Source organism: Strix uralensis, chromosome 28 (genome assembly GCF_047716275.1).
Source record: "Strix uralensis isolate ZFMK-TIS-50842 chromosome 28, bStrUra1, whole genome shotgun sequence".
Lineage (NCBI taxonomy): Eukaryota > Metazoa > Chordata > Aves > Strigiformes > Strigidae > Strix > Strix uralensis.
Window position 1 is genome coordinate 2,624,203 of NC_133999.1, and position 23,262 is coordinate 2,647,464.

The window sequence follows — 23,262 nt, forward strand, 5'->3', positions numbered from 1 at the left end:
ATTTTGGGGGGGGTTAGTGAGCAGGGGAGGGAGCCCGGATGCTTGTGTGCACCCAGCGTGTCCCCGGGGCAGTAACTGCGCGCGGTAACACTGAACGCTTCAAAAATCACGTTAATGATGAGAATATTGAAGTAGGATGACAGGGCTGTGTTAGTCCAGGGGCAACAAGTGCCGGGAATGCTGCATGGGATGAGGAACTGGGAGCCCGAGGGGACCCCCCGCAGCCCCTCATCCCTGTGGGGGGGGGACACGGCCAGGGGACAAGGGACACGCAAAGCAGGAGGCCCCCCCTCACATGGTCAAAGCAAGGCTGAACTCGGAGCTCTATCTAGTGGCGAGCGGGTGGGTGGACCCCATTTCCCTCCCCGGGATGGGGGCACCCACACCCCCAACCTGGGGGGGATGATGCAGCCACCCCGACCCCCCCCCACCGGCTCCCCAGGGTGGGCAGCTGGGAGGGTGGGGGGGAGCAAGGCGGGGGGTGGCATCCCTGGGAGCATCGTGGGCATGTCCTGCGCTCTGCCCCCCACCCACCCCCCACCCTGGGGTGCCTGGGGGTGCCTGGGTGCAGAGCTGGGTGACACCCACCCTGCTGAAGTGGCGGAGCCCTGACGGCAGGTGTCACTCACAGCCCTCGGCGCACACGCGTGCACACGCGTGCGACACGTGTGCACATGCGGCCCTGCGGCCCAGCCAGGGCTGCCAGTTGCTTCTGCCCTGCTCTGCTGTCTGGGCACCCTCTGACCACCCTGGGGTGCTCACCCACCTCCTGGGGTGCTTGCCTGCCCTCCCCAAGATGCTCACCCACCTCCTGGGGTGCTCACCCACCTCCTGGGTTGCTCACGCACCTCCTGGGGTGCCCACCCACCCTCCTGGGGTGCTTGCCCCGCTCCTGGGGTGCTCACCTGCCCTTCCCAGGGTGCTCACCCACCTTCTAGGGTGCTCACCCACCCTCCTGGGGTGCTCACCCCGCTTCTGGGGTGCTCACCCCACTCCTGGATTGCTCATTCCGCTCCTGAGGTGCCCACCCACCTCCTGGTGTGCTCACCCCACTTCTGGGTTGCTCACCCACCCTCCTGGGGTGCTCAACCACCTCCTGGGGTGCTCACCCATGTTCCTGGGGTGCTCACCCCACTTCTGGGGTGCTCACCCAGCCTCCCCAGGGTGCTCACCCAGCTCCTGGAGGCCTGTGACCCACCTCTGGGTGCAGGGCTGCACCGGCCCCCAGCTCCCACAGCATCCCGGGGTGGGGGGGCCCCTACTTGCGCCCGCCTGAGCTGAGCCCCCCTGGGAGGAGTCAGGGTCTCGTGATGCGTTTGTGGGGTGCAGACAACTTCTGCTGCGGGGTGCAGAGCTCACCCGTGTCTGGGAAGGGGATGCTGCCTCCTCCCCCTCCTCCTGCTCCAGCAAGGATGCGGGATGTGGGGTGCAGGATATGGGGTCCCGGACCAGGGGTGCGTGGGACTGGGGGTCCGGGACCAGGAGATATGGGGTGCAGGGTGGGGAATGCCAGAGAGGGGCTGGGGGTTGTGGGGTGCAAGACCAGGACAGGGGGGTGTGGGAAGGGGTGCAGGACTGGGCGATGTGGGGTGCAGGACTGGGGGCTGCGGGCTGGGGGGCTCGGGGGGGGTGCAGGACCGAGGCTGGGGGATACGGGACGGGATGGGGGGAGCAGGATCGGTGCTGGGGGACACGGGACGGGACCGGGGGTTGCGGGACGGGACGGGACGGGGCACGACAGAGAGCAGGGGGGGCAGGACCGGGTCCGGAGGCTGCGGGAGGGGGGGGGGGGCAGGAGGGGGGGGCTGCGGGCCGGGTCTCCGGCAGCAGCGCGGCCCCGCCGCCCCCCCCCGGCGCTGGCCCCGCTCCCAGCCCTGCGCCCGGGGCTGCAGGGGCCGAGCTCCGCGCTTGAACCCGCCCCCGCCAGATCTCATTTCCCTAGAAAAAAAAAAAAAAAAAAAGAGAGAGAGAGAGAGAGAGGGGGGAAAAAAAAAAAAAAAAGGGGGGAGCGAAGAAGGGAAGGAAAGAGAGGAAGAGAGGGGAAAAAAAAAAATAAAAAAAAAGGCGCCCGCCTCCCCTGCCCGCCCGCTGCCCGCGGAGCCATGGCCGGGCTGCGGACCTGCGGGCTGCTCCTCTGCCTGCTCCTGGCCCGGGCCATGCACTTCCCCGACTACTCCTACGTGCTGGAGGAAGAGGAGGAGGAGGACGAGGAGCCCCTGGACTACAAGGACCCCTGCAAAGCCGGTAGGACCGGGGGGATGCGCGCCGGGGGGCGGCCGGGCCGGGCGGGCGGGTAGACAAAGGGGAGCGCGGGGGGGGGGGGGGGCTGGTGTGAGTGTGAGTAAGTGTGGGTGAGTGTGAGTGAGGGTGAGGGTGAGTGTGTCCCGCCCGGCTCCGCACTTCGGGGCTTTGCACGGGGAAAACTTGGCTCCCCCGTCCCGTCCCGATCCCGGTCCCGGGGCTCCCCGTTGCCCCCGGGGGGGTGGGGGGCAGCTGCCGGCCCCGCTCGGGGATGCATCTGGTTGTACTTAGGGTGGGGAGCGGCTCTGGGGGGTGAGGGGGGGGTGCTGGCCTGGCGCCCCGCTTTCTCTCCCCAGCCTTGGCCGCACCGGGAGCTGTCAAAGGCAGCGGGCAGCCCCCCCCCTCATCCCACCCCCCCCATCCCATCCCACCCCCCATCTCACCCCAGAGCTCTGCGCCTTTTCGTTTTCTCCTTTTCCCCTAAAAAAAGCAGCCAGAGGAAGCTCGTGTGTCCCCCCCACCCCCCCCCCCCGGGGGCCGGCCGGGCTGCAGCGTCCCGGGACACTCGGGCCAGGGCTCAGCCCCGGAGGTGTTTGCCCCGGGCCGGGGTCCCTCTGTGCTGAGTGAGGGGGTTGTTGAGCTCTTCTTTAAATTTTAGAAGGGCTGGGGGGGGAAGTTGGGCACCACAGGGGGACAATCCCTCTCATCCAGAGCCACATAAAGGGGGTCAGAAGGATTTGGCGGAGCAGGGGGGGGGAAACTGAGGCACGGGAAGGACACGCAGGGCTGAGCAAGAGGCGAGGGCTCGGGGCTGGCGGGTCCTGGCTGCAGGATCACGTTTCTCTTTAATGGCATTGTCTGCGCTGGAAGGCGGCTGTTGATATAACTCTGTCTCCATGAGGGCTTTTTTCTGGCCAAAAATCCTTCCCTTCCTGCCCTCCCGGGCTGAAACAGCCAGGCTTGCAAAACTGTCCGGGCAGAGCCGGCTGCAGCCTCCGCTCACGCTCCCGCTTCCCCCAGCCGCGCCGGAGAGACGAGGCTTGGCCCGCTGACGAGCTCAACTAATTAGGGGTGACTTCACCAGTGGCCAAAGGCCCCCTCCTCACCCCACTCCCACGCACCCCGAGACCCCCATCGCCTCCCAGGGCCGGCGAGGCGGTTGCTCCCCCCCCCCCCCCCAAACTTCCCCGCCTGCCTTTACAAGATCCTTATGTGACTAATTTAATTACGGCAGCTCTTCCCCAGGGGCCTGGGGGGGTGTGGGGGGGGGATCAGGCCCTGCCACGCACCACACGAACCAGAGATTTACCCCCGGTTGGGCTCCACCGCACCGGGATGGGGAGATCCAGGAGCGGGGGCTGCTCAGCGAGCAGACCCCCCCCCCAGCACCCCCCTGGACCCACGCGGGGGGTTGTTTTTGTTTTGGGGTGGTGACTTCCCCCTTCCTTGGGCTTCGGGCAGCGCTGGAAACAGCTGAGCACCGAGGCCTGGGCTCCCAGCAAGGCTACGGGAAGGGGAAGCGCCGGGAAATGGATTTTTTTCCTGGGCACAGCTCAGGCCAGAGGTATCCTGAGGCCGCCCGCCCAGGCAGGACGGCTGCCCGCGGCTCGCCGGCCGCCCCGGTGATGCCACCCGCCTGCACCGGTGCCAGCAGGCCATCCCCGCCGCGGGAGAGGAAGAGCCGCCCGTGCCGCCGCGGCTCTTCCAGGGATGCCAAGAAGGGACCGTTGGGAGAGCCGGGCCTTGGACCAGTCCCCGGGCAGGCAGGGAGGGAGGAATTACCGGCGGCCCCGGTTTCCCTTCACCCGGTCAGCAGGATATCCAGGTCTCGGTGCCCGGCGGTGAGGAGAGCAGCCGCTGGGTCGCATCCTGACCGCGTCTCCGGCCGGGAAAAGCAGCCGGTGTCGCTCCCGCCACGCTCCCGCGCAGCAGACAGGGCTGGTTTGCTCTTGGATTGTCCCGGGGAGAGCCGGGGGGGGTTGCTGAGGAATTCAGCCCCAGGAGCTGGGACCCCTCGGGTGCCCTCAGCACCCCGGGAGGGATGCGGCCCGCTCACTCCGGCTCCACAGCCACGTTTGGGGGTGCCTGGCTAAAAGGGGGGGCTCGGCGTGCTTTGGTCACCCTGCACTCGTGGGGAGGGGGATGTGGGGGTGCGCAGCTCTGCAGCCCCCCAAGGCTGGGGGAATCAGCTCTCCTGTGCTGGCTGTGGGGGACCCAGCACCTCCTGCCCACGGGGTGATGGCAGAGGGGTGACACAGGGCACATCACGTGCATGGAGGGGGCTGGGGGCCCGAGCCCCCCCGCCCCGACTATACGAGTTTCCCAGCCGTGCCTGGAGCTCTCTGGCTCGGGCTGCCTGGGTTTCACCTAGATTACACTTTCCAGGCGTAGTCAGCGGAGGCTACTGGTTGCAGTCACACTTGTCAAGCTGCCCAAAAATATTTTCCAGCCGTTATATGTCACTTATTCATGCAGGGTAAAAATCCACCCGCGGAGCCGGGGCCGGCGGGAGGCCTGCGGTTCGGGGCTGGGGACGGCACAGAGACCTTGGAAATCTCAGGCCGATCCCGGGATCTGCTTTATCTTTGTGTAATCACCCGTTCGGCGTGGCGGCGTGCTCCGGCGGGGGCCGGGTGTGCGATGGCGAGGCCAGGGGGCTCGCTCGCCTGCCCACCCTCCCCTCCCAGCTCCTGGGAAACACTCCGGCTGCTGATTCACGCCGGCGGGTCGCGGCGAGGGGGGAGAACGGCGTTTCCTGAGGCTTTATCCGCTGCCGTGCCGGGGCTGGGAAACACATGGCCAGTGGGACAGGGTGGCCTTGGGGAGCTGCGGCCGGACCCGGGGAGAACAAAGCAGCCGGGAGGGCTACAGGGAAAGGAAGGAGGATGGCTCACGGGTGGCTTTCCCCAAATTTTTCATCTTGGCTGTGCCGCAGGGGGGTGTTTTCTGGGCGAGAACGTGCCCTCCTGGTTGCCCGTGGTTTTGCCGGGGCTTCCCGGAGGTCTTCGTGGTGCAGAGAGAAAACGGGATCCCGCTGCCTCCCGCTGAGCTGCTTCTAACGGAGGGCTGCAGGAGGGCTGTTGGTCACCGCTGTCCCATCTACCCGGGGGGACTTTGCGTGGCAACTCCCCTCCATACACGTGCAAAAGGCAATGAGAAAATACCCCCCCTTCTCGCGAGCCGCAGGAGGATTTGAGCAGCCCGGCCAGGGACCTGCGAGCAAACGTTGGAAGGAGTTAATCGGTGCCTGGGGAGGGCTGGTGGGGACAGGATTGAGCAATAAAAACACGAGGGGGGGGGATGTGTTTGCAGCCAGAGCCCTGGGGCAGATGGACAGAGGTTTGGGAGCTGGTGCCCCTTGGCAGAGCCGGTGCTGAGCAGCCAGGACGGGCACGGTGCCGCTGTCGGGGGCCAGTCCGGGAGAGCCCCCGTTACCCCGACATGTGCTGAGCCGGGTGTCGGGGCGCATCCCCCTCCCCGACGGGCTCCAGTCCCTGCTCTCACGCCGCTGTCGCTGGGCTCCCCTCCTCGCAGGGGAATGCAACAACAAACCACCCCCCCCTCCCCTTGGCAGAGCAATTTGCAAATATTTTCCTTTCCAGCAGCTCTCCCTTTCACAAGTGACCGATGCCGCTGGCCCGGGGTTGTGTTTTCCTCGGCGACCTGGCTTTGCAGAGGGGAGGCAGGGAAAGCTCCTTCCCAGGGGCTCTGACATGCCTTAGGTTTAGCGTCCTCCACGCCGAGCCCCGGAGGAAGCTTTCCCCTCTGCTGTCACGGAAGAGGAGCAGAAGGAAAATCCTCCCCTGGAGTGATCAAACCATCCCTCCTGCTCCCGACCTGCCCCCCGACGTTCATTAGCTGGAAGCTGATTGCTGCCGCGGGCTGTGTTTATTAGAGGTCAAGCTCCCTGGTGTTTATTTCCCGCTACGCTGCAGCATCGCCCGGCACGGAGAGGGCAAAGGGCTCGGAGCCCACAGCCCCACGCCCGGGGCTGGCGAGGGAATTTGGCCGGGGATACCCAGGGAAGCGGTGGCGGAGACACGACGCAAGGGATGCGCAGAGGAGATGGAAGGGAAATTGGGGAGAGGGATCGTCCCTCCGCCGTGGACGCTGTTCTTTAGCATCTCTGCCTTCCCCTGGATGCTGTTTTCTGCCCGCACGCTGCGGAGAGGAGGGCAGGGCTGCCGGCAGGAGGGTGCAGGGGCTGGTGCAGCCCCAGGTCTCGCAAATCCCTGGCTGGGATAAGGATGCGCCGGCGAGGAAACAGCAGGCAGGGGGGCCCGGCTGCCTGCAGGCTGCCTGCAGGGATAGTGCCTGATAGCAGTGTGCCCAGACTGGCTTTTTGGCGGGGGGGAGTGTTGCCCCTTGGTGCCGACCAGCTCCGTCCCGCCGTGCCTCAGTTTCCCCCCTGGTCACAGAGGGGCCGTGCTCTGGCCTGGCTCCCAGCCTGGCTGCCCGGGTTTTGAATTCCGGCTTTGTGCCGGCTGCGCTCGTCGGAAGGTGCTTTGGGAAAGCAAATATTCCTCGCCCCGGCGTTTACAGCCTGGCTGTTCCGGCTGCCGACCAGGGGCACCGGGAGAGGGGCTGCGCCACCGCCGTCCTGTCCCCGCTGTCTCTGCGGGGCGCTGGGGGGGGACCTCATCAGGAGGCTCCCCCCACCCCAACAGCCCTGGGGATGCTCCCCATCCCTCCACCTTCGCGCCCAGGGCGCTCCGGCCAGGCCAAGACCCCCGAGGCCGGGGAGGGGGATTCCCCCCCCAAGCCCTGGCCAAGCGGGGTGCCCCGTTCCTCTCGCCACGGCCCCGGCGTTGTTTTGCCGGGAGCGGAGCTCGCAGCGGGCGCAGCTGGGCCGGCGTGCGGGGGCGAGGGGGCGGCGCGAGGAGCATTCCTCACATATTTAACGGCTCTGCCGCGGAGCCAGTGGGATGCTGCCCCGGTGACTCCACAGCTTTATGACACGGGAAGCTCAGCTGAAGCTGGGATGCACCTATTTGAACTGTTCTCCATCCCGCTCCGGCGATGCCTCCATCCCAGGCCGGGGCAGAGCAGCTTCACTCCCTGCCTCCTCGAACGCTCCGGAGCCTCCCCTCTGCTCACTCCCTCGCACCGGGAGCGATGCTCAGGGCTCGGCATTGTGCAAGGACTCGCAGCGTCTAGGCCAGAGCTGCTAAACCAGCGAGGGAAGGCTGGGCTGAGCCCTTACTCCCGGGCAGGGGATGCTGCCCGTCCTGCCGGAGCCATGGGAGCCCATCTTGGCGCGGCGCCGCTTCGAGGGCGCAGGGACGAGGGTCTTTCGCGTCCGGCGCCATGCACGGGGGCTCATTTGCCCCAGACTGACCTGGAACATGATCCCATCCTGTTTATCTGCTGCCCTCCCCTGCCAAGGCTTCCCCGCCGCTCTGTTTGCTTTTGCCTGCTCACCAGAACATCGCGTTCGCACCCCGGCCTCTTCCCACGGGTTTTGTGGTGGTTTTTTTTTTTTCCTGCGACAGGGTTCCCAACCTTGGTGGAGTCTGAGGTCAGGCTCATCCCAAATTCCTGGCGATGCCGGAGAACTCAGGCCCATGGGTTCCCCTCTCCGCTGCTCACCTCGCCCAGGGGTCTAAAGGATGCTGAGCAGCTCCTGCATCCCTGGCGGGGGGGGACAGAGGGACCCCGCGGGGGCAGCCACCGAGCCCTGCGCGGGCAGGAGGTGCCTGTCGCATCGGGCCAGGGTGTTGCAGGGGTTGGCCTGAATCCGAGTGAAAAACCTTGTTTGTCTAAAGCTTCAGCCCCGGGGGTTACGTCACTGTTCCAAGAACCCGAAAGAAAACACATAGCACAAAAAGTCAAACAACAGCGGAGGGCTGAGTTATCTCCTGGCTTCGGGGGGAGGAAGAGCTCGGTGGGAGCTTCGTCAGCCGGGCCCAAACAGATGGTTGTTTTCTGGGTGGTGGGAAGGATGCGTGGCCAGAGCCTGGGTGCTCCCTGTCCCCTTCCTGATGGGGGTGAGGATGGGGCCATCGTGGCCCCGTGGCCGGTGCCTGGCCAGTAGGGGCAAGGATGGGGCCACCGTGCCGCCGTGGCCAGCTGGGCACTTTCCAGCACCGAGGTGAGCAGAGGGCACAGCCCACAGCCCCCCCCCTGCCAGGCTGGGAACGGCTTAGGGGGACCACGAGGTCCCCTCTGGGGATGGAGTTGAGCTGAGCCCCATGGCCTGGGCTCTCCTGGGCACCCAGGTGGCACCGTGCCCCGGTGGGGCGAGGGTGCGGGGTGCAGGACATGGGTGCTGAGGGGTGCGGTGCCTCAGCGGGTGCTGTCTGCTCCCCCCCAGGGAGCACAAAGCCAGGCTGGTGCCACCCCTGTGCGCGTCCCCCTGCTCCGACCTGCGCTCTGCCAAGCTTTGGCAAGCCCCTCGCTGCCTGTGGTGGCCCCCCAGGACCCCCAACAAGGTGCCTTCGCCCCCAGAGTCCCCCCCCCTGGATTGCAGGGGGTCCCCTTTGCTTGCAGGGGTTCCCCTCCACCTCGGAGGGAGGATGCTCGCTTGGTGCACGAGCTGGGAAGGGACAAGTGGCAGCAGCGTGGCAGCCAAGGCCCCTTGGGGGGGGTTAATAGCATTTCGGGGATTTGTTTGAGCAGAAAACCCCCCCAAAACCACCCCACGTGTCGCCGGGGAGCGAGCGGCAGGAGGACGCAACCAGAGCCCAAACCAACGTGGAAGTTTCTCAGTCCAAAGCTTTGGGCTTGTCCCCAACGTGTCCTTAAAGCGATCGCTGGCGGGACACCCCCTCGCCGTCACCCCCCGCAGCTCCGATGTCCCCTCCGGGAGCAGCAAATCGCCTCCCCCGCCGGGTTGGGGATTTTTTGCGGGGAGCCAGGCTGCCTTGTGCCGCCTGGGAAAGCAGCCCCACGTCCCCACGCTCGCCTGCCCGGCTCTCTCACGTCTCCCAAATCCCTCACATATGGTTTCTATATCACTTGGCGCTGCCGGTGCTTGCTCGGCTGTAAGCGAGCTTACTTTCCCTTGTCTTTCCATGCAGCTCTTGGCACGGGATGCTCATCCTTCTCCCCGGCCCTGGTCCTCCCCCGCGCTGCCCGTTCGGACACGTCTCTCCCGGCCCCGGGGAGGGTGCGGGGAGGCCGGGGCCGGCTCCTGCCTCCGCTCTGCCCTCAAATTGCAGCCTGGCGGTGCCAGCGGCAGGTTGGTGCCAGGGGAGGTGCCGGCCCCGGCTTGTTTGCTCTTCCCTTGGCTCTGCCGAAGGTCTGCTCTCCGCCCTGGGGTTTCCTCTGCTGGGATGGTGCTGGGGACAGCCCCAAAATGTGGCTCTTTCACCCCAAAACGCTCCACGCCACGTCCGGAGCTGGGTTTGGGCTCGACGCCGTGGGGTGCGGTTGAGCTGGGGTGCCCAGGCTGTTCCTCTCACACTGGTTGTTGTGGACCTGTCAGGGTTCTCCTAATCGTCCTGCTTCGCTTTCGTAATTAGTGGCTCTTTTGGGATCCACTTGCTAATTGCTTGGAGCGCGGACTTGGCGCTGCTCCCCATCACCCCTGAGCTGCTCCAGCCACCCCACTCCCCACCGCTGCCATTCCCCTGCCCCTTCCCCGGGGCTTGGCGAGGGCAGGGGGTGCCCGGGGCCACCCATTCTCCCCAAACACCCACAAACCGGGTGAGAAACCCAGCTCCACCCCACGCCGGCCACATCCAGAGCCTCTGTGCCGGCGCTGGCGCAGCGGCACGGCATGACCTCAGCCAGCCCTCGCCGTCGGGCCACGGCGTTTCCGCAAAAGCCGGGTCCCCGGGGCTCGGTGCCGGCCAAGTGCCGACGCCGGGAGCCGCGTCCTGCAGCGTTGACTCACGGCGAGGCCGCGGCGCGCGGGAGGGCAGGAGGACGAGGAGGAGGTAGAGGAGGAAGGGCTGTGCAGGGTTGTGTCCTTCAGCCCTGTCATGCTGAAGCATCTCCGCACCCCTGGCCCCGTGGGAGCTGTGACAGGGCCCTGGCAGACGGACGGACAGACGGACGCCCCTCGGCCGGCTCCATGGGCGCAGCGGGAGCTTTCCGGGCCATATGGCTTCGCTCCGCGGTGGCAGATGACTCCGAGGGCTCGTTGGAGCATCCCCGGGGGTGTCGGAGCTCTCACCGGGCTGGGGGGAGCAGGATCCAAGCAGGAAAGGGGTCCCAAGCCCAGCGTTGGGTTTTGCAAAGTGAAAAGAAAGGAGTTTTGCAACACAAATAATAACAGAAACCCTAAAAAGTGATGAACCGGGCTTTATGCGAACCAGATGTCAGCGCGGGGCTGGCTCCAGCTGCTGGGAGAGCCGACACGGTGGCGGGCTGGGGAGCGGGGAGGGGGGGGCCCAGCCAGCACCACACTCGCCTTCCCTCCTGGCCCCCAGCTGAAGGAAAGGGGGAGGAGGAGGAGGAGGAGGAAGGGCTTGCCTTCTTCTTCAGGGGCATGCCGGGTGTGGGGGGGCTAAGGAAAAGCGGGATGCAGGGACCCCGATGGGGTTTGGGGACCCCAGGCAGAGGCATGGGGGGCTCACATCTCCCCTTCACACCCCACGCCCCCCCCTCCAGCTGCCTTTCTGGGTGACATCGCCCTGGACGAGGAGGACCTGCGGCTCTTCCGGGTGGAGCGGGTGGTGGACCTGGCCCGCCGCACCATCACGCGCCTGCCCACCAACTCCTCAGGTACCCCCCAACCCTCCTGGCTGCCTCCATCCATCCCCGGGGGCTGCCTACCCTCACCCCCCCCCCCCAAAACACACTCCCCACAGGCACCAACGCCACCAGTCTGGGCCACCAACCACGCAGCCGTGGCCGGCAACGGGCACGGAGCCGCCGGGCCGCCACGTCCCGGCCAGAGAGAGTGTGGCCAGACGGGGTCATCCCTTACGTGATCAGCGGCAACTTCAGTGGTGAGTGCAGGCGAGCCGGGGGGGGATGCTCCATCCCTGGCGTGCCTCAGTTTCCCCACGCCGGGCTGACGGCCCCCACCGCCCCCTCCCGCAGGCAGCCAGCGAGCCATCTTCCGGCAGGCGATGCGGCACTGGGAGAAACACACTTGTGTCACCTTCCTGGAGCGCAACGACGAGGACAGCTACATCGTCTTCACCTACCGCCCTTGTGGGTAGGTGAGAGGGGTCCCAGGACCACCTTGGCTTGAGCACAGCGGCTCGTGGGAGCACTGATTAGGTTGCCCGGCTGATGTACCCTGGCACCGACGTGCTCACGACGGCGTGTGCGTGGTGCTAACGGTGCCCCAGACCCGCTCGGTTCCGCGGAGAGCTGGGGGTGCAAAGGGGACCCGTCCCCAGGGGTGGTTTGGGGTACAGGGTGGGTCTCGGAGCCACCAAGCTCGGTGCGGCACCCGCCTGGGCTTGCAGCAGGGCTGATGCCAAAAGAAACAGGGGTTTGGAAGAGCTCAGCGTCTTCACGCGTCGGGGCACGGCCCCGGCCAAGCAGATGGTGGTTAGGAAGAGGCTTTCCCTTGGAACGGGGGGTGCAGCCGTGCCGTGGCGTGCCATGCCGTGCCAGGCAGCCCCGGGTTAGGCGCCGAGCTCTCCCAGTTCCAGGCAGAGCCGAGGTCGGGGGCACGGTTTGAGCTCGCCGCGTGGGCAGGACGGCTGGTGCTGCCTGGGATGCTTCCCAGATGCTCTAGGCCATGTGGGACCGGGGTGGGGGGGCTGATGCTCCCGGCCTGACTCATGTCTTTACCCTGGGATACCCACACGGGCAGGGGTGTCCCCCCCCGGAGTGCTGGGGCTCAGCTGGTGTCACCCCCCCGCCCCCCCAGGTGCTGTTCCTACGTGGGTCGCCGAGGAGGGGGCCCCCAGGCCATCTCCATCGGCAAAAACTGCGACAAATTCGGCATCGTGGTGCACGAGCTGGGCCACGTCATCGGGTTTTGGCACGAGCACACACGCCCCGACCGGGATGACCACGTCTCCATCATCCGGGAGAACATCCAGCCAGGTAGGGACCAGCCTCTTCCTCTTCCTCCTCTTCCTCCCCGCCACGGGGTGCTGCCAAAAGCCGGGGGGTGTCGTCGTTCCCACCCCGCCGCTGGCATCCCCATCCCGCCTGCCTCCCCAGGGCAGGAGTACAACTTCCTGAAGATGGAGCCGGAGGAGGTGGAGTCGCTGGGCGAGACGTACGATTTCGACAGCATCATGCACTACGCCAGGAACACCTTCTCCAGGTACGTGTCCCCCTCCTCCCCACAACGCTGGGGACGGTGACATGGGGGTCCCCAGCCCTGGGGGACGGTGGCACCTTCGCAGCTCTGCACTGGGGTGCAAGGCACCCATCTCCAGCCATGCCGGGCAGGATGAAGCCCCACAGCGTCCCTTTCCAGGGCAGGGACGGTGCTGTCCCCGCGGTCACCTCCGGCGGGGACACGTCCCCGCTGACTCACCGGCCCGCAAGCTTTAATTAGCCAGGCTGTTTTTAGCATCCTTCTCCCGGCAGCAGCGGGGAGCAGCCGCAGACCTGGTGCTTTCCAGCTCAGCCTCTGCCTGCTCTCACCCCAGGGGCATCTTCCTTGACACCATCTTGCCCAAGTACGACGTGAACGGGGTCCGACCCGCCATCGGCCAGCGGACACGTCTGAGCAAAGGGGACATCGCCCAGGCCCGCAAGCTCTACCGCTGCCCGGGTGAGTGTCACCGGGATGGCTCTGCCGGGCCCCACGCCGGGGCCATGTGTCACTGCCAGGGGGCTGATGAGCTGGGGGTGAGCGTGCACGGGGCCGTATCTCCCGGGGAGCGGCTCTGCTTTCCCCCCAAGACTTGACAAAGAAAGCTTTGCCCTGGCTGGATCCCATTTCCAGTGGAAAACTGCTCTTTGGGGTCCTCCTGGCCATCAGATCCCCTGCAAGGACCACGCAAGTTGCCTTTCTCCATCCGCGGTGCTTTTCCGGGGTGTTTTTGAGGAGAAGCTAAATGCAAGACCTCGGTGAGCCACGGGGCTCTGCCCGTGTGAGCAAGGGCATCCTCAGCTGCCCTCTCCTCCTGCTCCTCTGAGAGAAGAGCATCCCCCGCAGAGCATCCCCCCAAAAAACATCCTCCAAGAGCATCCCCCGACCGCAGAGCATCCCCTGAGAGCATCCCCCAACCGCGGAGCATCCCCTGACAGCAAAGCATCCTCGAAGACCACCCTCCGAGAGCATCCTCCCACCCCTCCCCAGCCGCAGGAGGGTTTGGGCCAAGGCACGGCTGGGCATTACGCCGGGCTGTCACCGGCAGGATGGGGACAGCACGGTCCCACCGCAGCCTGGTGCAGAGCGAGGGATGCTCGGCACAACCTCTGCCCGTGTGGGCACCTTGAACGGCGCCGAGGACCACGGCCCGTGAGCAGGGGCATTGCCCGGGGTGCTGGGGGGTGTTGGCACGAGTCGTGTCCCCCCCCCCACTGCAGGCACGTGCTCCGCGACTGTACTGGCAACATCTGCAAGGAGTTTGGCTCCCGCACGCTCCCGCTTAATTCCAGCAACTAATTAACAGCCTGGAAGAGGGACGCCTTTGTGAGGGGCCCCAGCAGCCGGCCGTGCCGCGTTCGGGGGCTGCTGGGGAGCGGGGCTGCAAGCGCGAGCAGGAAAAGTGATTAGTTTGGAGGGGGGGAAAAAAAAAAAGCCCAAAAAAAGAACTCCAAGGAAAAAAAAGAATCCCCCTCTGCAGCCCGGCCTTCCCTTTGTTTCCACTGTAAAGCAAGGAGGGAAAAAAGGCAGCGAGCCCAAGTTTCAAGCTGCCTTTTTTTAACGTTTCACCTTTCATCTCGTGGCCCCCCCCGAGCGGGAGGTGGGGGGGCGGCCGCCTTGGCCCCGCGACAGCCGGAGCGAAGCGCCGTGTGCCGTGGCCGCGGCATCATGTGGCTTCCAGATGGCAACACTGGGCCGGATCCAGCCGCGGCTGCGTAAACCTGCCCGGAGCCCGGGCGGCGAGCCGGGCCCCCGCGGCGTGGCAGGGCACGGGGGGGCCAGGGGATGGCGCTTGTCCCCAGGGCTCGGGGCGGGGGGGGGGGGCACGGTGCTTGTAGGGGGTTGCCGGGAGCATCGCCAGCCGCTCTGGTGCAGTTTGGGGCTTTTTGGGGGTCGCTGCAGCGAGGCGGCGATGGGGTTTTTTTGCAGAGCTGTCCTTGGGGAGGGGAATTTGGGTGGTAAAAGGGCACGAGGGGGCTGGGGGCAGCGGCTGGTCCCAATCCATTCCCACCCATCCCAATTCTGGCTTCCTGGGGGGGGGTCTGAACCCCGCTTTTCCCCTTTCGCAGCCTGTGGGGAGACGCTCCAGGACAGCCAAGGCAACTTTTCCTCCCCGGAGTTCCCCAACGGATACTCTGCCCACATGCACTGCGTCTGGAGGATCTCCGTCACCCCCGGAGAGAAGGTACCAGCCGCCGGCACAGCACCGAAGGCACCCCACCTCCTCCCAGCCCTCCTCTTCCTCCCTTCCCCCACCTACCACCCTTTTTTCGGGGCGCCCCTAACCCCAGCATCCCCCTGCCCGCTGCCTCGCTGCGCTTCGGGGTGCTGCCGGGCATCACCGCGGAGCCGGACCGCTGGCACCGGGCACGGCCGAGCGTAGATGGAGACCCCGCGGGGCGCGGGGGGGGGGGCTCACCCCACGCTTTTTCCACCCCGCCTCCCCGCTCCCCGACCTTAGATCATCCTGAATTTCACCACCCTGGACCTCTACCGAAGCCGGCTGTGCTGGTACGACTACGTGGAGGTGAGAGACGGGTTCTGGAGAAAGGCCACGCTGCGAGGTAACCAACCGGGAGCTCTTAGCCTGGCCGGGCGGCACTGCCTGCACCGCTGCCTGCCTGCTGCCCTCACCTCCTGCCCCGCGGGGATGCTCCGGGTGCAGGCAGCGGGGCGAGGGGCTCCCCTCTGCCTGTATCCCTGCCTGACCGTGATGTGCCAAAGCCCTGGGGCGGGGCAGGGCGGGGTGGGGGGAGCTGGCCCCGGATGGGTTCTTGGGGTCAACGGGGGGGGTTCCCAGTTGGCTGGCCCACACCAGTAAAACCAGTGCGGCTGACCCAGCTGGCCGCCACATCTCTCCCCAGGGAGATGCCAGTATATCGGCCCCGTGAACAGGATGCTCCCCAAATCCCAGCACTCTGAAATAACCCGTGGAAAAGCCGGAGGGAAGCGGGGGGAGAAGCAACGCTTTCTCTTTAGGATACTGGCAAGGGGTGTGGGGAGGGGGGGACCGGGACGTGGTGGGGAGGAAGAGGAGGGTGCCCGGCCGGCGGTAGCCCAGCATGCCTTCATCCCCAGGCAGGTTCTGCGGGAACAGGCTGCCCGAGCCCATCGTCTCCACCGACAGCCGCCTCTGGGTCGAGTTTCGGAGCAGCAGCAACTGGGTGGGCAAAGGTTTCTTCGCCGTCTACGAAGGTAGGAATGGGTTGGCGGGGGGTGTGGGGCTGGTTGGGGGGCAAAGGGGGGCTCAGGCAGGTTCTCCCCCCTTCCAGCCATCTGCGGGGGGGATGTGAAGAAGGACAACGGGCACATCCAGTCCCCCAACTACCCCGACGACTACCGGCCCAGCAAAGTGTGTGTCTGGAAGATCACGGTCTCCGAGGGCTTCCACGTGGGCTTGACCTTCCAGTCCTTCGAGGTGGGCGAGCACCCCCCGCCCCGTGTGGGTGTGTGTCCCCCCTCCATTTCCCTGGGGCAGGAAGGGGAAATCCCCCCCCCCCCCCAGCAGCATGTCCCCAACCCCGCGGGACAGGCCCGGGGCTGTCGCTGCCCTCATCCCTGCCTCAGTTTCCCCATGCAGCTCCTTGGGGAGCGTGGGGCTTGACGAAAGGGTCTGACAGGGTTTGGGGGTGCTGGCGCCAAGATGGGGGGTGTCCCCCTGGCTAAGACCCCCCTCCCCTCGCCAGATCGAGCGGCACGATAGCTGTGCCTACGACTACCTGGAGATCCGGGACGGCAGCAGCGAGTCGAGCAGCCTCATCGGGCGCTACTGCGGCTACGACAAACCGGACGACATCAAGAGCACCTCCAACAAGCTCTGGATGAAATTCGTCTCCGACGGCTCCATCAACAAAGCGGGTTTCGCCGTCAACTTCTTTAAAGGTAGGAGATGTGCCGGGGGGGGGGCTGGCAGCCCTGCCTGCCCGCTCAGCCCCGCTGCCCCCGCCCAGAGGTGGACGAGTGCTCGCGTCCCAATAACGGCGGCTGCGAGCAACGCTGCGTCAACACCCTGGGCAGCTACAAATGCGCCTGCGACCCCGGCTACGAGCTGGCTTCCGACAAGCGCCGCTGCGAGGGTGAGTATCCCCCACCCTGCCCTCCCCGCTGTCCCCCCCCCGCCACCCACTCAGCAGCCCTGTAATCCCAGGGAGCCCGCGGGTGTGATGGGTGCTGGGTGCCTCCCGCCCTGCAGCCGCCTGCGGAGGTTTCCTCACCAAGCTCAACGGCTCCATCACCAGCCCGGGGTGGCCCAAGGAGTATCCCCCCAACAAAAACTGCATCTGGCAGCTGGTGGCCCCCACCCAGTACCGCATCTCCCTGCAGTTCGACTTCTTCGAGACCGAGGGCAATGACGTGAGTCGGCCGGCGAGCAGCCCCTCTCCAGCGTGTGTGCCCCCTCGATGCCGCCGGCGGCTCGTGGGGTGGCACGGCCGTGCCACCAGCCCCGTGTCCCCCACCCCCTACAACCCCCTCCCCACCCAGGTCTGCAAATACGATTTCGTGGAGGTGCGCAGCGGGCTGACCGCCGACTCCAAGCTGCACGGCAAGTTCTGCGGCGCCGAGAAGCCGGACGTCATCACCTCCCAGTACAACAACATGAGGATCGAGTTCAAGTCCGACAACACCGTCTCCAAAAAGGGCTTCAAAGCCCATTTCTTCTCAGGTAGAGCTGCCCGGCCCTGGCACGGGCGTCCCCTGCCCTCCCTCACCCAGCCGACCCTCCCTGCGACCCCAAACCGCCGCTAACGCCTGTCCTCGCCCGCGCCGGGGGTGCAGCCCCCGGTCCCAGCCCGGCGGCAGGGTGATCCTCGGGTGTCTGAACCCCCCCCGCAGCCCCCAGCAGTCTGGCTGGCAGCACGGTTTTTTGCTGCCTCTTAAGGCTTTTCCCCTCTTTTTAGGGGGTGGAATCGAGTCCTACTTGAGATGCTGGGGTGCTCCCGGGGGGGGTCCCCAAATGGGCAAGTGGGTGCTGGGCTGCAGAGGGAAATGCGCTGGGGACAGGGATGTGCTCAGCCCTGGGGGGGGGGGGGGTCTCGCCCCCCCAGCCTTGCCGGGGGCCGGGCGCTGCACCCCTCGGGGGTGGCGGCCATGTCCCGCTCTGCTGCCTGCTGCGCTGCTCCATCCCGCTACGCTGCACGGCCACGGGCTTCCTCCGCTTCCCGGGAAGGGGGTTGCGCATCCCGGCCCGCGCCGGGGACGGGGAGGGGGATGTCAGCATCCTGCCATCACCATGCCTCAGCTCTCCGGCGTGGTCCTTCCTCCCTAAAACCATTACCTGCTTCTCCGTGTCTGTTCTGCGGGCCGCTCTCCTCTCCCGGGCCACCCCACCAAGGAGACGGTGTCCCCCTCGGCTGGGTCTTGGAGGGGTAGGGATGGGGACATGGAGCCAAACGCGCCGCCAGCAGCGGCCAAGCGTCACCCCGGGGCTGGTTCCCGGGCTGGGGGCTGCCACGGGACCCTCGTGCAAGAGAGGGTCCCCCTCGGCACGACGCCGTGCCCTCGACATCAGCCCAGCCGCGAGCGACCGACAGCACCACCCGGACAGGCTGGGCTGGACCCGACCACCGGTGCCTTGCACCTCCCGCTGCTTTTTGGCCCCGTCGAGGCCGTTTTTGAGGGGCAGCGTGGCCGCTCGGCTGCGGAGAGCAGCGGGAGCCGGCATCCCCAGGAGCTCTCGGGGTTCCCCGAGGCAGCCCGGCCGCTGGCTGGAGCGGCAGAGACCCGCGGGCCAGGGGTAGAGTATCTTTGCTTTATTTTTTTAATTAAAACCAAGGCAAGTAAGGTGGCCCAGCGGGGCCCAGCCGTCAGGAGCCGGCACCCTCCAGCAAAGCGAGACCTCGGGAAAGCCCAGCGGCCGAGCGGCAGCGGGACCACGGGGCAGCCGGGTGAGTGTCCCGTCGCTTTGGGCTTCTTCCCTCTCACTTTCACCCTCCTCCTCCTCCTCCCACCGGCTCTCCTGCAGGGGCTGCCCCTACCCCAGCCCACCAAACCCTCTCCTCCGCCTCTCCCCGCTCAGGTCTCAGGCTTTCCCGGCAGCAGGACCACGCTGGAGGACTCGGCCACACCGGGGTCCCTCCTCCGGTCCCCCCCTCCCCGGGGTCGCTCCCGGCCAGCCCTGGGCAAAGCATCTCCCGCGCGGCTCCTTTTTAGCCGCCGAGGGTCTCTGCGCTCCTTCCCCGCTGCTCCGGACGCAGCCACCCGCCGAGCCTTGTCCCTCGGTGCTGCGGGCAGCCTGGCCGCCCGGGCGCCTGTTTATCCCCCGGCGAAGACGTGACCCCTTCCTCTTCCTCCTCTTCCTCCTCTTCCTCCTCCTCCTCGCGGGCCGGGGCGACGGGAGGCAGCGGCCGGCTCCGTCGGCTCGCGCGTAAGGATGCGTTCGCCCGGGAATCCGCCACGGTGTCGGCACCCAGGTATGTCCCCCCCCCGGTTCTCCAGTGAGCCCCGGTGCACGGGGAAGAAGTGGGGTGGATGGGGAGGGGGGGGAAGGTGCAGGTGGGGGGGCTGCGGGGCGGTGAGCAGCCCGGAGCCATCGGATGCACGCTGGGATAATGGTGAGCGCACGGCCATGCCGGGTGGCGGCGGAGCAAGCTGGGTAGAATAAAGAAATTGCTAAAGACACCTCTGCCAACTCTCTCCGCTCTTGTCTCGCCCGCCCAGGCTCCCTCCGGCCCACCGGCGGCGGGGTGATGCCGCTCACGCTCCCCCCGGGGCCGGAGCTGCTCTGAGCCCACCCGGCCCATGCGAAGCCCCTTCCCACCCCCCAAAACAAGCCTTTCCGCCTCGCTTCCTAGGAGACGTCAGGTTACAGGCTCCGGTTGAGAGGCGGCTGTGGGGCTTGGGGCTGCCCTGTGGGGCTGGGGGGGGCTGGGGCAGGGCCCCCCCTTGCTGCCGCTGCTGGCTCCAGGAGGGATGCTCTTCTCCAGCATCGCTATGAGCTCGGAGAGGGATGCTTGGGTGCCTGGTGCCTGCTTGCTGCTGGCTTCCCCCCCCGCCTGCCCCGCCATCCCCACCGCTGCCCGCTCCCCAAACCATCGCCCCATGGGGAGGGGGAGCATGGAGGGGTGATGGGCCATGGAGCAACCTGCCCTGGCCCCAAAGCGGGGGGTCTGGGGGGGGGTTGGCGAGCCCTGAGACGCCGGCCATAGGGACCTCGGGCAGGTGGTGGGCGCTGGGAGGTAAGTACGGCCAGCCGGGGGGGCGGACGCCTTGCTCCGGGCGAGCCCAAACCCTTCTGCTGCCATCCCCACACCTCCCCCAGCCCGGACACCCCCAGGAACCCACCCAGAGCCCATCCTCATCCTCCCGGAGCCAGCCACGCCACCACCTCCTCCTCCTCCTCCTCTTCTTCTTCCTCCCCGCAGAGCCGCCGAGCCCCGGCTGCACGAGGGGCTCGCGGGGTGGGAGGGGGTCCCCTCCGCTGCCTGCTTCCCCGGCTGCCGCTCTGCATGCCCCGCTGCCCCCCGCCGCCCCCCGCTCCCCCCATCGCTCCCCCCCTTTTCTCCCTCTCTTTTTGCAGAGAAGAAGCAGCAGCTGCAGCCCCCGAAATCTCGCCCACCCGGCCTGAAGTTTCGCCTGCAGAAGCGGCCGCGGGGCCCCTCCTGAGCCACACGCCGTCCTCTCCATCTTTCTCAGGAACGCCGCAGCCCCGGGCACCGCGCGGGAGCACGCCGGGGCCGAGCCGAGCCGAGCCGAGCCGTGCCGCCGGCCCTGGCAGCCCCTTGCTTGACAGAACTGGTTGTTGGCCTTATTTTTAATTTTTTTAAATTTTTTGTTTTGTTTTGTTTTAAGCACCCCCTCCGCCCCATCCCCGTCGTTTTTGTCATTGACCAGCTGACCTTGTTTTGTTTTATTTTTTTCCACCCCACCCCACCCCGATTTTTACCGTGTCTGTGACATTTCCCTATCGATGAGTAAAGAGGGACTCCCGCGTCCTGGTCTTTCTTGTGCATCTTTGGTTGTCACTGTGTGTTTTTCTGCCTTCCCCGTCCGTCCCGTACGCAGGTAATGGTTGTGCCCATGGGTGAGCCCAGGGAGAGGAGGACCCAGCCCGTCCCCCCGTGGGGGCTGCCCCGGCTGGTGGGCGAGGGACGGCGGATCTGCTTGCTGCTGGCCGTAGGCGCTTGCTTGGCTGGTCGCTCTCCGGAGGGCAACGGCGTGGGGCTGGGGACCGGCCGCAGCGGGCAGGGCTGTGCCGGGATGCCGTGCCGGGATGCCGTGCCGGGATTCCCGGCTGCTGGGCTTTCCCACCCGGCTCAGCCGCGGTCCCTCTGCTCTCTCGGCAGACAAGGACGAGTGCTCCAAGAACAACGGGGGCTGCCAGCACGAGTGCCTCAACTCCTTCGGCAGCTACGAGTGCCAGTGCCGCAGCGGCTTCGTGCTGCACGACAACAAGCACGACTGCAAGGAAGGTGGGTTCGTGCCCCAGACGCTCCCCCCAACCCCAGCAGGACCCCCCTTATCTGTGACCCTCCTCATCCGTGACCCTCCTCATCTGTGACCCCCTCATCCATGATCTTCCTCATCCATGACCCCACTCATCCATGACCCCCTTCATCCATGACCCACCTCATCCATGATCTTCCTCATCCATGACCCCACTCATCCATGATCTTCCTTATCCATGATCTTCCTTATCCGTGACCCCCCTCATCCATGACCCTCCTCATCCATGACCCACCTCATCCATGACCCACCTCATTCATGACCCACCTCATCCATGACGCACCTCATCCATGATCTTCCTCATCCATGACCCTCCTCATCCATGACCCTCCTCATCCGTGACTCCCCTCATCCATGACCCACCTCATTCATGACCCACCTCATCCATGACGCACTCATCCATGATCTTCCTCATCCATGACCCACCTCATCCATGATCTTCCTCATCCGTGACCCCCCTCATCCATGACCCCCCTCATCCGTGACCCCCCTCATCCATGACCCCCTGCTCTCCCCACAGCCGGCTGCGACCATAAGGTGACAGCCATCTCAGGGACCATCACTAGCCCCAACTGGCCCGATAAATACCCCAGCAAGAAGGAGTGTACCTGGGCCATCACCACCACGCCGGGGCACCGCATCAAGCTGGTAGGGATGGTTGGGGGGGGGATACCAAGGAGGGGGTGGGTTCCCCGTCCCCAAGCCCCTCTGAGCGGCTCGGCCGTCGCCTCCACAGACTTTCTCGGAGCTGGATGTGGAGGCGCAACAGGAATGTGCCTACGACCACCTGGAGATCTACGACGGCAAAGACGCCAAAGCTCCAGTGCTCGGCCGCTTCTGCGGAGCCAAAGAGCCCGAACCCCTCGTCTCCTCCGGTAACAAGATGTTCCTCAAGTTTGTCTCTGATAATTCTGTCCAGAAGAAGGGCTTCGAGGCCACCCACGCCACAGGTACCACCATGGGGCTGGGGAAACCTGGTTATGGGGTGGGGTGAGAGCGTGGACCCTCCTAAATGCTCCCCCCTCCGCTATCGGCTTCTCCCGCAGTGTGCGGGGGCCAGGTCCGCGCCGAGGTGAAGACCAAGGACTTGTATTCGCATGCACAATTCGGGGATAACAACTACCCGGGGGGTTCGGACTGCGAGTGGGTGATCATGGCCGAGGAGGGCTACGGCGTGGAGCTCATCTTCCAGACCTTCGAGATCGAGGAGGAAGCCGACTGTGGCTACGACTACATGGAGCTCTTCGACGGCTACGACGGGACGGCCCCGCGCCTCGGCCGCTTCTGCGGGTCCGGGGTGAGCTGGGGATGGGGATGGAGCAGGGGAGCGATGGGGTGGGTCAGGGTGGGGAGCGGTGTGAGGCTGATGGGTGAAGTTGAGCCAAGCTGGAGCGGTGCAGAGAAACCCCCAGGGGGGTTGTACATGGGGGTGCAATGATTCACACCCTCCCCGTGGGAAATCCCGCCACCTCCCCATCGTGCTCATGCATCCCGGGGATGCTCGTGGCTCTGAGCACCCCTCTCCCTCTCCCCCCGCCCCCGGCAGCCCCCGGAGGAGGTCTACTCGGCCGGAGATTCGGTGATGATCCGCTTCCACTCGGATGACACCATCAACAAGAAGGGTTTCCACCTTCGCTACACCAGCACCAAGTTCCAGGACACGCTGCACACAAGGAAATGAGGGCTGGGGGTCCCGGCCCGCCCCCCCCCCCCGCAGGCAGGGGAGGAAGAGGAGGAGGAGGAGGGCAGGGAGGAAGGAAGCGGGGAGCGCAGCCCCGCACAGACTGCACGGAGGAGCACACAAGCCAACCTCAGCACTCAAGACACGCTCGTACGGGGCCCCGGGGCTCGGGCGCCCGCGAGCACAAGGGCAGATTGTTGGGGGGGTGGGGGGGGTCCCCTCTGCCAGCGGCCGCCCCGCTCCCAGCGCTGGGGTGGCGGGGGGCCGAGCGGGACCCTCTCCCCTTCCTGGCCCCGGCCAAGCCGGCCGCAGCTCTCTGAATGTACAAACCAGTAACCGGGAAGAGCCCAACACACAGAAGGTGCTGTCTCTCTCTTGTACCGATGAAATAAATACCCTTGTACTTGGAGGGGGGCAGCCCCAGGCTCTTTGCTTCCCCACCCCGAGAAAAACAGCATCGGCTGGAGAGAGGTGGGGGGGAGCACCCCAGCACCCTGCGGCAGACCCTCGGGAGGCCCCCAAGTCGCAGCTGAAGCAGCCAAGCAATTAGCTAATTGCAATCTGCTTCTGCCCTGATGAGGGAGCGGCTGGCCCATCGTCTCGCGTGGCTCAGCGCTGGGTCCCTCGCTGGGTGCTGCTGGGAGCCACCCACTCTCCCGGGACTCGGCTTTGAGCAGCTCTGCTCCCCCCACACCCTCGTTTTGCACCGATTCTCAGCCAA

General features: G+C 66.3%; 2 protein-coding genes across 4 annotated transcripts; both read left to right on the plus strand.

The window, feature by feature from the left end:
- The first annotated feature begins 1,844 nt into the window (after positions 1-1,844).
- On the plus strand, positions 1,845-22,950 carry BMP1 (bone morphogenetic protein 1). Of its 3 annotated transcripts, XM_074852103.1 has the most exons (20): positions 1,855-2,244; positions 10,798-10,911; positions 10,998-11,138; positions 11,233-11,350; positions 12,017-12,195; positions 12,316-12,421; positions 12,753-12,877; positions 14,488-14,603; positions 14,880-14,982; positions 15,497-15,613; positions 15,691-15,836; positions 16,105-16,300; positions 16,369-16,494; positions 16,611-16,771; positions 16,901-17,081; positions 20,701-20,826; positions 21,381-21,508; positions 21,597-21,810; positions 21,907-22,157; positions 22,407-22,950. In XM_074852103.1, the coding sequence occupies exons 1-20, from the start codon at positions 2,103-2,105 to the stop codon at positions 22,539-22,541; spliced, it is 2,925 nt and encodes a 974-aa protein (XP_074708204.1). In that variant the 5' UTR covers positions 1,855-2,102; the 3' UTR covers positions 22,542-22,950. The 3 variants fall into 3 exon arrangements, with proteins under 3 accessions (XP_074708207.1, XP_074708204.1, XP_074708205.1); XM_074852104.1 differs by lacking the exons at positions 1,855-2,244; positions 10,798-10,911 and having other exon boundaries at positions 11,019-11,138; positions 11,259-11,350; XM_074852106.1 differs by lacking the exons at positions 20,701-20,826; positions 21,381-21,508; positions 21,597-21,810; positions 21,907-22,157; positions 22,407-22,950 and adding an exon at positions 19,935-20,366 and having other exon boundaries at positions 1,845-2,244.
- LOC141935668 (uncharacterized) lies at positions 17,163-18,716 on the plus strand. The gene is made up of 2 exons (XM_074852107.1): positions 17,163-18,303; positions 18,435-18,716. Exons 1-2 carry the CDS (start codon positions 17,799-17,801, stop codon positions 18,566-18,568), a joined length of 639 nt encoding a protein of 212 aa, XP_074708208.1. The 5' UTR covers positions 17,163-17,798; the 3' UTR covers positions 18,569-18,716.
- Positions 22,951-23,262: the final 312 nt, after the last annotated feature.

Excerpts from the sequence above, each read along its gene's own strand:
- BMP1 (XM_074852103.1), top strand. The coding sequence starts at position 2,103 with ATGGCCGGGCTGCGGACCTGCGGGCTGCTCCTCTGCCTGCTCCTGGCC. Across the intron at positions 11,351-12,016 it reads TTCACCTACCGCCCTTGTGG|GTGCTGTTCCTACGTGGGTC; the intron begins GTAGGTGAGAGG and ends CCGCCCCCCCAG. Across the intron at positions 16,301-16,368 it reads CGCCGTCAACTTCTTTAAAG|AGGTGGACGAGTGCTCGCGT; the intron begins GTAGGAGATGTG and ends GCCCCCGCCCAG.
- LOC141935668 (XM_074852107.1), top strand. The coding sequence starts at position 17,799 with ATGGAGCCAAACGCGCCGCCAGCAGCGGCCAAGCGTCACCCCGGGGCT. Across the intron at positions 18,304-18,434 it reads CGGGACCACGGGGCAGCCGG|GTCTCAGGCTTTCCCGGCAG; the intron begins GTGAGTGTCCCG and ends CTCCCCGCTCAG.